The 12819-nt window shown below is 42.0% G+C and overlaps 1 protein-coding gene across 1 annotated transcript in view; it reads right to left on the reverse strand.

The window, feature by feature from the left end:
• Window positions 1–9808: 9808 nt before the first annotated feature.
• LOC124594498 overlaps window positions 9809–12819 on the reverse strand; it is a 220950-nt gene continuing 217939 nt past the window's right edge. Inside the window, exon 2 of the mRNA XM_047132876.1 lies at window positions 9809–10077. Coding sequence (XP_046988832.1) covers window positions 9809–10077 — 269 coding nt within the window. The remainder of the gene's footprint in view (window positions 10078–12819) is intronic.

Consider the following 12819-nt stretch of genomic DNA (forward strand, 5'->3'; position numbering starts at 1 on the left):
AATTGTGGTTTAATTATATATGTATTTTCTGCCTACTTCATGTGTATATTTATTCATATTGCTTATGCAAGCTTTACACTATATATATTTCTTTTTTGCAATTAAATCTATTCAATTCAGTCCAGTTCGAATAGTGTGTGTGTGTGTGTGTGTGTGTGTGTGTGTGTGTGTGGTTTGTGGTTAGCATAATACGGAAAAACGATCTAACCTCAATCGTAGTAATGTAGAAAAGGTCACTAAAAGCAGTCATTTCAGAATCCTCACAAAATAACCTACGGAAATCATCGAGCATCCAGCACACTTTTTTGTAAGCGCCTTTAAGTGTTCTATCCATCTCGTTCGTTAACGAACACCTGCCATAACTGACTGATTTGTAGAGCAAAAATAAAGAAGCAGGCCCTTTTTACGTCGAATCACCTTTGAAACGTTGTCGCCCTTCGCCTAATTTTGACAGGCGACCTCCGTGCCGTGTAGCTCAGCGGAGATGCAAGCAGTTTCAGAATTATTTTTGGTCCTGACAAGCAAGGACGAAACTTCCGTACTCAGCATAAACCAATAAACCAAAAAAATACGGCCATCTAAATGAAAGTATGTCGGTTCATCTTTGGTGAGCAATTCGTAGTTTCATAGAAGCGTAGTCCTTGGTATATGGCCGGTGGCAGATGCTACCATATATATCACGTAGGTCATATAATTTCTGTTAATTAGGGAAAGGAAGGGAGAAAGGAAGATTAGGGTTTAACCTTCCATCAACGATGGCGTCATTAGAAACGGAGCACAAGCTCATGTTAGGGAAGGATGTGGAAGAAAACAGCCATGCCCTTCGAATGAACCATTTCAGAATATGCTGTTGATTACAAGAAAGTGATTGTTGAATTCTCAGCTGATGCTTCATGACATCTCAAATGTGCTTAATAAGAGAGGTAGCATGAAATTCATCGGTGTTTTCTGAAAAACAGTGCAATACAATTTTGTTACTGTAGCATTGACTATATTCTTCATATTTACATATAGCAATGTGTTTAATGTTGGGACCACCTCAAGCAAAAAATAATTTCAGTGTCTGTCACACTGGCGTCTGTAAAAACAACTATGTTTGCATACTTCTCCAAATGAGATTTCGTCATTAATTAAAATTTCTGCAGATGGAAAAAAACTCTTCTCATACGCATATTCGCTGATGAAAGTAAATCTGAAAGACATTAAACCGTACGTTGGTATGAATATCACACTGTTTTAATATTAACATATCCTATGTTGTCTTCTTTTGACTAGAAGACTGTGTCTTGCAATCAGTTTTTTCAGATTTAAAGATGACTGTGAACAACAGTGCAAGTTGACAGCTTTCACAGACATTAAAACGCGCAGTATAAGGTTAGACGTTTGGATCAGAAAGATAATCTCATGTCTTCAAGGCTAGGGCTTACTTTCTATGGTGCTCTCTTATGTCCCACCGACCTGCAGCAGAGCAAACTACAGAAACAACACAGAGCACCTGAATTTGAAAACTAGCTAGGAAGCTTGTAAACATTAAGGCACGCAACAACGATGTATGTACCGAAGAATAGAGCGCATACTCTTCAGTTACTCTTCAGTTATGTCACGAATGTTGCTAACTGTATAGAACCGGTGTACTAACCCGCTGTTATAGCGATCTGGCCTCATCCCATGTAATCATATAAAATGTCTTCCTCCCGTAGTGCTGCATTCACCGGATAATTCCAGCTTTGGACCTCTTACAGAGTCCTCTTGTTTCGTCTACTGGTCTGCCACTGCTGTCGCACAGAGTCCGTGATCGCTGCTCTAAATTTCCGGAACTAGTCGCTCCTAGTAAACTGGATTATCTCCTTAAAATCGCCTGACCTAGTGTGGCAGACATGGAAAAGTTAAGGAGCTTATGCGGTACCATTTACTGGAAAGCTGCTTGTGCTTTATATCCATATTTTTGATTTGCAGCTCCTTGTATTGGCCGTGTTTACAGTTATAATTTTTGGATGTGAAGTCCGCCAGTTATGCAAAACACCGTTTTTCTCAGTACCCAAACATGTTTCGGCACCACTGTGCCATCATCAGTGGGTTTTCGTTTCTATTGAGTCTGCAATGTGAACATTTTTGTTAAATGATTATAAAATTACGTGCATTTTTAGTCCAGATCGTTTCAATTTGTAAAAACCTTTACATTTGGTGAGCATAAATTTTCTGGATCAAAATGGCTCTGAGCACTATGGGACTCAAGTTCTGAGGTCATTAGTCCCCTAGAACTTATAACTAATTAAACCTAACTAACCTAAGGATATCACACACATCCATGCCCGAGGCAGGATTCGAACCTGCGACCCTAGCGGTCTCGCGGTTCCAGACTGCAGCGCCTAGAACCGCACGGCCACTTCAGCCGGCCTTTTCTGGATCACTTTTGTGTTGATTATTACAGATAGCATGCCATCTGCAACCAAACTATGTTGTTGAGAAAAGTTTTTTGCTGGGAGTTAACCTATCTTCTAGAATGTAATTTAGTTTTCCGCGATGTTTTCTAGCCTATTTTCGTACTTAGTTACGTTTTCGTGTTGCAAGCACTTCCATTCTCCGCATCATGCTGAGATGTTGTGATGCATACGTAACTATAACAAGTATTTTCCACAAATAACGTAGTAAAACACTTTTCGCTACACCAGAACACAGCGTGATTGTGGTTTGTTATGTGGCCCAGCCCAATCAGTGTTCATTTGTTCACCAGAGAGTTCGCCGCCAAATTTGAATTTCGTTTGCATTTTATGTGTGTGTGTGTGTGTGTGTGTGTGTGTGTGTGTGTGTGTGTGTGTGTGTGTGTGTGCGTGTGTGTGTGTGTGTGTGTTAGTGTATGTGTGTGTGTGCGTCTGTGTGTGTATTTTCTGTGTGCTCCTTAGCTGTGTGTGTTGTCTTTTATATGGTGTTTTATAGTTGTCTACCACAATGTTATTGAACTCACCAATTCGACAGTTACGGTTTGTGACTTTAATCCGCAGTGATGCGGAGCTGTAAGTTGCATGTTACGCGAAAAAGAGGTAAAAATAAAGATAACAGAGTAAATTAATAGTTCGAAAAATGTTCAGTGCCTCCAGTACTGATGAATCAAAAATGCGGTATTGGTTTTAGTGACGTAGAAGCTTATTCCATTCATTCTTAATTCGCAGCTCACAGTGCATGTTCTTCAATATTAAAGATTTTAATTTATTTGTTGAGCTACACCACTGACAGAATATTCATGAAGTGTCGACAGCACAGAGTCTTTAACGAGGAAATGCATCAGTTGTTAGCTACATCGTAGACCGAAACACAAAGTTAATGTGTCAAAATGATCGGTGGCTGTAATGAAAGATAGTCCTCACAGTTCTGTGGTCAAAATAAGTTTTTACAAATTGAAAAATGTAAACTCGTAGAAGAGGTCACAGCTGAGGCAAAATACTGGTATGTCTGAGTGAGCACGCACAACACGTCTTTTGCGTAAAGCTATCTGAATGTCCAATATACATCGATGTACAAGTAAAAAATAATTATCAAAGAGAGAAATGTAAACAAATGTATTTCTTAGGGGAAAATTTGTGAGCACCAAAGATGTGAAGCTTTTTTTGTATGGGCCTTCCAGTGCTATGGCACTTAAGGAGAGCGTTTATGTTCTCCTACATTATGTGGGTAGTAAAAAAAATTATTGAATGTTTTGAGTATACCATGATCGGAAGAAGAAAAACATATATAACTAACATCGGCCGTGAACGCATACATTCTCATATGCGAACAGTTTTTCGTAGGACAAACTCAACTTGATCTCCTAAGGAATCACGCACAGTGTGAAGCTGATCCGGTAGTTGGTGTAGGTGCTGGCAGTCACTGAGAACGCGATCCTGTAGTGGCTGCACATCGTCGACTGGAGTGGCGTAGATTTATTCTTTCAAGTGTCCCCATAGCGAAAAGTCTATGGGGTAGAGGTCTGGGAAACGGGCCAATGAAGCTGTGTGGTCTATCAATCCAATATTCTTGCGAGAAAGCGAGGGGTACAATCGCGCATGTACCGCATCTGTAGTCTTTGCTGACGTGGTAGATCCTTCAGTATCGTATGCTATACGTTAATGATAGAGTCTTGAGAATAAGTCCCACTTAATCTTTATCTACCGTCAAGAAATGCTGCCCATATATTGACTGAGGAATAGAGCTCAAGAAATGGCTCTAAGCACTATAGGACTTAACATCTGAGGTCCTCAGTCGCCTAGACTTAGAACTACTTAAACCGAACTAACCTAAGAACATCAGACACAACCATGCCCGAGGCAGTATTCGAACCTGGGACCGTAGCAGCAGCGCGATTCCGGACTGAAGCGCCTAGAACTGCTCGGCCACAGCGGCCGACGAGTAATGGAGCTGATGTCGTCTTTCTGCAGCTGACCAAGCTAGAATATCGTCGACGTAGCGGTACGCTGTAAAGGTGCCGCCGATGTCAACAAAGGGGTGCTGCTATGGAAAAAGGTGGCACCCCGGACCATGACTCCTGGTTGTCGGGCTGTATGGCGGGCTGCAGTCAGGTTGGTGTCCCATCACTGTCCGGAGCTTTTTCAGACACGTCGTCGTTGGTCATCGGGGCTTAATTCGAAGTGGAACTCATCACTGCCAATGAGATTCCAGGGGGAAGATGTGTCTGGACACGCCCCGGACAGCGATGTGATACCAACTTGCCCATCTGCATTAACTTATATTTTTCTGTATTTAGAGCAAGCTGCCGTTCATCACGCTAAACAGAAATTCTATCTAAGTTATCCTGTATCCTTCTACAGTCACTCAACGGCGATACTTCCCCGCATGCTGCCGCGTCATCGCCGCTGTCGCCGATGGCCGCTCACGCTATGCGTCACATCATTAACGCAGATAGAGAACAAAAGCGGTCGTATCCGACCCGCCATCGAGGATAACTCAAAGGTTTCTATTAACACTTTGCCGTCCGGCGACACCACAGTGGTGTCGTGGGCGAAACAGCGGTCAACGGCCGGCGACACCACAGTGGTGTAGTGTACGTAGTCTCGCTCAGTGACCGTCGACACCACAATGGTGTCGCGAGCGTAGTATGGCGCAGTGGCCCGTGACGGCACTTCAGTACCTTTTTCATTCTGTTGGTGTTTTGTTTAGGCAACAATAAGCTACACACGTCAACAAGTTTTTTTTGTTTTTATAAGTACTTCTGCAGTTTCATCATGGCAGACGAAAGAGACGATACGATTATTTACGATGAATGCGCGGAAGTCTTGTCTGACGTTCCGGACGTCTTGGCCGATTGGGAAGAAGACACTGAATACCAAAAAGTTTGAAAGTGAAGCAGAATCGTCGGAAGATAGTGAAATACGTCCAAGAAGAATTCGGCGAACGATACGGTTGCCAACTGATTCGGATGAATCAGACGAAGAAGACAGACTATGATTAACTGAGGACCAATAATAAATTTGGGCAACGGCCTTGCCGCAGTGGATACACCGGTTCCCGTGAGATCACCGAAGTTAAGCGCTATTGGGCTTGGCCGGCACTTGGATGGGTGACCATCCAGCCGCCATGCGCTGTTGCCATTTTTCGGGGTGCACTCAACCTCTTGATGCCAATTGAGGAGCTACTCAACCGAATAGTAGCGGCTTCGGTCAAGAATATCATCATATCGACCGGGAGAGCGGTGTGCTGACCCCACGCCTCTCCTATCAGCATCCTCCTCTGAGGATGACACGACGGTCGGATGGTCCCGGTAGGCCACTTGTGACCTGAAGACGGAGTGCTATTAATAATAAATTTGAAGGATCTCCGGGTCCACACTTATTTCCCAAAGATACCAGAACGTCGTGGATATGGTAGAATTATAAATTGGGAACGATCTATTTGAATATATTAGCAACGTAACCAACAAGTATTACAGTAGAAACTGCGGTAGAAGAAAACTGGATTTAAAAAATGCAAAATTTGTCGACGTTACGGGACCCGAACTTACAGAACGGTTTGGGCTTGCTATCCTTATGGGAATTGTAAAAGAAGCAAGGATCGATGATTTCTGGTCAACGAATCCGTTGATGACACGACGAAATTTCGCAAAACGATGTACCGCAACCGATTCAGACATTATCATTTTTACATTTTTCCGACAACAACAATAAACCGGATAATGCCGACCGGCTATTCAAAGTGCAATTCGCAACTGATTATTTTTCCAAAAAGTTTAAAGAAACGTTTAATCTAAGTCAATACATCTCAGATGATGAAGGAATGATACCGTGGCGAAGACAGTTAAATTTTAAAGTTAACAGTCCGTCGAAAATTACGAAATATGGCATACTTATTCGGATGCTGTGTGATTCCAGTACGGGATACATGTCCTCATTCAAGATATATTCCGGCGCTGGACAACCTTTAGCAAAAACGGTGATGAAACTATTGACACCTTCTGATGGAAAGTGGCATCACCTCTACATGGATAATTATTATAACAGTGCAGAGCTCGCAGAGAAGTTAACTGAAAAGGAAATTCGAGTTTGTGGAATGATACGGCAAAAATAGAGTGTTTGAAACTTGCCATCAACGGAAAGGTGACAAGCGGCCGGTGACAAGCCAAGTAATCCGAATTAGCGCTGCCGGCGCCAAGTGAATACATTTGTACGAGACGTGCGGGCGGCAAAGTATTACGAAGTCTTCGAGACACTCCAATATGTGGAAACCTTTTCCATATGCTCGAACTTCCGCTAACTGCTTTCAGCATGTCAAACGCTTTTCGGAAATCTAAGAATACGGAATCTGCCTGTTGCCCTTCATCCTTGGTCCGCAGGATGTCGCGCGAGAAAAATGCAAGCTGTGTTTCGCACGACCGATACTTTCTAAATCCCTGCTGATTTATGGACAGCTCTACTGATTCAAGGAAATTTATCATACACGACCTTAGAATATGCTCAAGAATTCTCCAGCATACCGATGTTAAGGATACTGGTCTGTAATTTTGCGGGTCCGCTGTTTTACCCTTCTTATAACGCAGGCCAACGAAAAATTTTTTTGAAAAACTTCTTTTACTTTGATAGCTGATCTTTATAGATTTTTATGAGCTGAATTCAAATCTATTCTTAGTTTTTTGTATCACCCATAGTTTTCGAGCAATATGCTTTTTATTATATGGTATAAACATACTATACTATACGGTAAGCGGGGATATTAATGAAACGCTTTGCTACAACGTAAGTATGGTTTGTATTTACAGTAAGCTAATTAAAACACTCATATGTGTTAATAGAGGTTTCACTTGGGAGCTGAAATTGGTATCTATTTTCTTTCTCTTTTTTCTTTGAAGCTTCTTGTGTAGCTTTTTCTACGATGAGTCGCTTGATGAACTCCTCGGTGAAGTGACCAACAGTCGTCCCCAATCATGTTGGTGTTCCGGGAAAAAAAACAAGGAGACTGTTCAAAGAGTGAACTTTCAGGCTCATTAAACATCCTAAAGTTTTAAACTTCTTTAACATTGTAACTATAATAGAAACATATTCTATGTCTTTTTCATGTCCTAAGAACTTCGTAACGACTCGCTTGAATGATAACCACGCTTCTTTCTCATTTAAAGTCATTGTGGATTCAAAACTAACATCAATTTTCTAACGTCAGGTCCGACAAAGACGCCTTCTTTTAGTTTAGCTTCTGAAAGGTGTGGAAACTTTAGACAGAGATACTTAAAACATGGTCCATCTTTAGGCAAAGCCTTTACAAACTGTTTCACTAGGCTTAACTTTATATGTACAGGTGGTAGGAGTACGTTTTTTGGATCTACAAGGGTTTTGCTTAGAGTATTCTTCTCACCAGGTTTTAAAGACTCCCTCACAGGCCAGTTCTTTCTGCACTAGTGTTGATCCCTAGCCCTACTGTCACACTCACACAAGAAACATGGAAATTTAGTAAAGCCACCTTGCTGACCAAGGAGCATGCATGTTACTTTTAGAGCGCCACATATCATCGAACCATGAGCAGAATAGCCTATTTTATTTAGCACTGTTTATAGGTTTTCATAGCTTTCTTTCATATGTACAGAAAGTACAACAGGTATAGATGCATACATGTTACCATTGTGTAATAAAACAGCCTTTAAACTAGTTTTGGATGAATCAATAAACAACCTCCAGTCTTTCTTTTTGTATTCAATACCACCTCATTCATCAGAACGGGAATGTCTAAGCAGTACACTAAATCAACTTCTTGTTGGAAAAAATTGGATAACTGCTGCTCTCTCTTTCAATGCATGTATATGCTGGTTCCAACTGCCAACAAGTTCTTTTCTTTTAATTTAAAGCCAAGCAATTCAGCATTTTCTTTCGTTAAGCCCAGATCTCTAACCAAATCGATAAGCTCGGTCTGAGTAAACAATCTGGGCTCTACACTTTTTGCATTACAATGAAATTCATCAACATCTGGTTTATCTAAATCACGTTTTACATCACAAAATACTTCTGTTGAAATAGAGCTTAAATCATCTGGTGATTCATGAACCGGCAAATCTACACCATGGTCGGATGGCGGACGGAAGGTTAGGGTACCTTATTACTTTCTTGTTTTTCGAATTATGACCAGTAATATCAACACTGCAAAAGTAGCAATCATCGGAATGATTTCTTGGCTCCCTCCATATCATAGGAACAGCAAATCTAAAGGCTTTTTCTCCTTTTGGACCATATTCTCAGATCTTCAACACACACATAACATACCTTATGCCCAAGATTTATCTTGATCACGAAGTTTAGATCCAAAGTATGGTAGATAAACCTTTTTCACAAAGTCTGTAATGTTTCTTTGGCGTTTTTTAATCACAGATTCACCACAAATATAACAAAAACTGTCAGCAGAATTTTTGATTGAGCACATGTAAAGGAAATGGGAAAGTGATGTTAGGTTGACAGTAAACAAAACACCATCTGTTAATACAAGAATAAAACCGATCTTATTTTGCCAGCAAATGTTATTCAGCAGTGCTACCAACGTCATCTACATTCATTGCACCTCCTTTTTAAATTATTTTAACTATATAAAAGCTGTTAAATTCTTTAAAAAATCGCTTAATTTAATAAATTTAACTGCAAAATGTGACGAAATGATGGGTGATACAGTTTTTTAAGTATCATATTTTGATTTCCCACCCTAAAAGACATAAGAATAAGATATTTTCAGCAAAAAAGTTTTTCCATCGTTGGCCTGTGTAATCCACCAATTATGGAGTAGTACGCTTCCATCGTTAACAAATGGTGGAAAGGAAGAAAGAAAATGTGTTAATCCTTTCGTACGCACTAACAGCACAATAGAATTAAAGATAAAAATCGTCATTTTTGTAAGTAGGACCCCAAGATTCATAGCAAGAGTTTCGAATAATTTACTGTACACTAACACACACTAAAGCGACTGACCCTACAGTACCACTCGAACCACGCAACCGACGGCAGACTAACTACTGCTCAGAGTAATGGATACCTTGGGTACTGCGATGGCGTTGATCCTGTCGAACGAGTAGCAGTGCAACGACTGTGCTCAACTCCGCAACTACAAGAGTTTCAGCCCCTTCTGTGAACAAGTGTTCACATTTCAGAAAATGCGCGTTGCCGGACCCGTGAATACGGCACTTACTTTCCTTGTGTGAACATTTCTTGAACAAATTGTACACTACCCGAAACTACCTGTCGACTCCAATTTATGAAATATGTAGGTACTTCTGTACCATTGTTTATATAGTGCAAAATGGTGCAAATGGTGAAAGTAGATGCCTATATTTTAATTAGTTACTGGCGTCGTATCATCGCTGTGCAGCAGTAATATTCCCTTTTTTGTCGCGTGCCCCTTCTGCCTCAGCAGGGGCGTCGCTACGCTGTGAGCTGTAGCCGGTCGCCAGGGAGACGTGTTGTGTTGTAGCGGCGCAGTGGCTGGGCGGGTCGTTCCTCTGCTCTGCTTTGTGGCACAGCTGGTGTGGTCGCACGTCAGCTCTGGCGCCGCACCTGTCCTGGGGGTGGCGGGTGCTCACGCCAGAGCAGAGCAGGCTGTACGGCTCATCGCAGCTCCACGTACCTGCAACAGAGGAGGCATCCAGTGGCTGAAGCCCTGCACCAAGCACGCAGCGCTCAAACGCAATCTACCTTAAACTAGGTTCAAATGGTTCAAATGGCTCTGAGCACTATGGGACTCAACTGCTGTGGTCATAAGTCCCCTAGAACTTAGAACTACTTAAACCTAACTAACCTAAGCACAGCACACAACACCCAGCCATCACGAGGCAGAGAAAATCCCTGACCCGCCGGGAATCGAACCCGGGAACCCGGGCGTGGGAAGCGAGAACGCTACCGCACGACCACGAGATGCGGGCCCTTAAACTAGGCGCATACTTAAAACTTATAATCTAAAAGCTGGTTTGCTGCAAGTGAAACGGCAGTAACATAATACGGAGGTGTGGTCACACTCTATGTAAATGAAAGAAAAAAATCGCAGCACCAAGGAGTTGTGCGACACAGAGGAAAGTTGGTAGGCGTGTTCCTACATTAGAAAGATGATGTCTATTCAGATTTCGTGCCAGATGTAGAAGAGCGACTTTAAATACACAACGGTTGTGAGCATTAGTTACCTTTGAGATTGGACGTGGTGGGTTGATGTCAGTCAAAAATGTCTTTAAAGCAACAAAGATGCCATTATTAACAGCTCACTGTTCGAACGAGGTCGTGTAGCAGGGTCAGGAGCAGCAGGATGTTCCTTCTCTCATTGAAGGGCAGGATGCAGGTCTGTTGCGTTTTCTGATGAAAGCTGGTTGTGCCTAGGGGCCAGCAATGGCCATGTGTTCGTTAGAAGGTGGCCAGTTGAGGGCCTGCAACCAACATGCCAGCGTGCTAGACACACTGGCGCTACACCTGGAGTTGTAGTCTGGGGTGCGATTTCGTATGACTGCAGGACCAGCCTCGTGGTCATCCCGTGCACTGTAAGTCTTTAAGAGAGTCTGGAGATTCAACCTGTTGTGCTGCCATTCCTGAACAGCATTACAGGGGGTGTTCTCCAACAGGATAACGCTCGTCCACATACCGCTGTTGTAACTCAACGTGCTCTACATGTTGCCATGGGCTGCTCGATCACCATATGTGTCTCCAATCTAGCACATATGGGACATCATCGGACCACAACTCCAGCATCATCCACAAACAGCATTAACCGTCTCTCTATTGACCGACCAAGTGCAACAGATACTGAGCTCCATCCCACAAACTGACATCCTACCTGTACAAGACAATGCATGAACGTTTGCACGCTTGCATTCAACATTCTCGCGGTTACACCCGTTATTAATGTACCAGCATTTCACATTTTCAATGGCTTATCTCTCGCTTACAGTAAGCTGTGATCTTGCAATATTAGTCACTTAAATGTGGTACCTATACAAATGTATTCCCAAAATTTCACTCATCTACATTAATTATTTTTTGGTGTTGCGAATTTTTCCATCGGTGTACTTGATCGACAGAGAAGTGGTGTAGTTGGTTAGAAAATACATAAAACCTCATCGACCGCCCTTGACTGGATTGCGAACGAACAGTTGCACAACTGCTGGGCGACGACATACGAGAGGGTCTTTCAGGAGGAATAATAAATATATTAGGAGATGGTAGTACACATTAATTCAAATAAAACCAATTATGCGGGTTGTTCTACATACCTTTACCATCTGATGCTTTTCTGAGGTTAAGGAAAATGTGAAAAATGTAATGGGCCAGATGTGCACCTATGTTAGGGGCTTACACTATGGACAGGAATGCATAGTCCCTACACGAAAACAAACATTTTTTTCAACACAAAGTTACGTTTTTTTGGGTACATATATGTTTATTTTCTACCGAGGTGACAACTAGAGGTACAGGTGACGGCACAGTTAGTTTCACTGCTCTAAACCTTATATCTTCTCGAATACTTAGACTTTAAGTAATGGAAAAGGTGTCACAGTTTCTGCTGCAATGCTGTAATGCCACAATGCGGGTTGCCTGCACTATCCTGAAGCCTGCTGCAGGTAGCCGTTGCTCTGCACATTACGGCAGAACCTGTGGCGCCGTTGCCATACTTTGAAGTCTAGGTTTAGAACAGTGAAAAGGAGTCTGCTCTCATTAGTCTAGTTTTCATTTTAGTGGGAAAAAAAGAAAATTTTAAAAAACGTAAATTTGTGTTGAAAGTGATGTCTGCTTACGTTTGTGCACTGTAAATTTCAGCCCATTGTGTGAACCACTGACGTAGATGCAACCCTGGCCAATTGCATTTTCGTATCTGAAATATATGAGGTGGGAAAGTTAGGTGGGACACCCTGTATAAAATAGGTATACATTTTTCATGCGTTGCATAGTTATAGCCGGAAGTAATCCAAACAAATACTGACATAAGTTGTCAATATATATAATTACGTTCAATATATATAATTACGTTCAAAGATGATTTTTAGCGTTCTGCATCTCAATCGCTAAAAACGGAACCCTTACAGGATTACTTAGTTACCCGACTGTCTGTCTGTCCGTCTGTCTATCCGACGGTTAAGATCGTTTTTCTCAGGAACGGGTAGTGGTACCAGGTCGAAATTTAAGTTACGCAGTAAGGTCTATGATCCCTTGGCGGTGCGAAAACTAAGCATTTAGGTCAATGCAGTCAAAAGATACGGCAATTATCTCACGCTTTACAACACTCACAAGCTCACTCATAAAAACCAGCAGGGTACTTCCAGTTGACCCAGATTCATGAAATTTGACAGCACGCTCACTGGTACTACATGCACCATGCGTGTGTCTGACA

Source organism: Schistocerca americana, chromosome 1 (assembly GCF_021461395.2).
Source record: "Schistocerca americana isolate TAMUIC-IGC-003095 chromosome 1, iqSchAmer2.1, whole genome shotgun sequence".
Lineage (NCBI taxonomy): Eukaryota > Metazoa > Arthropoda > Insecta > Orthoptera > Acrididae > Schistocerca > Schistocerca americana.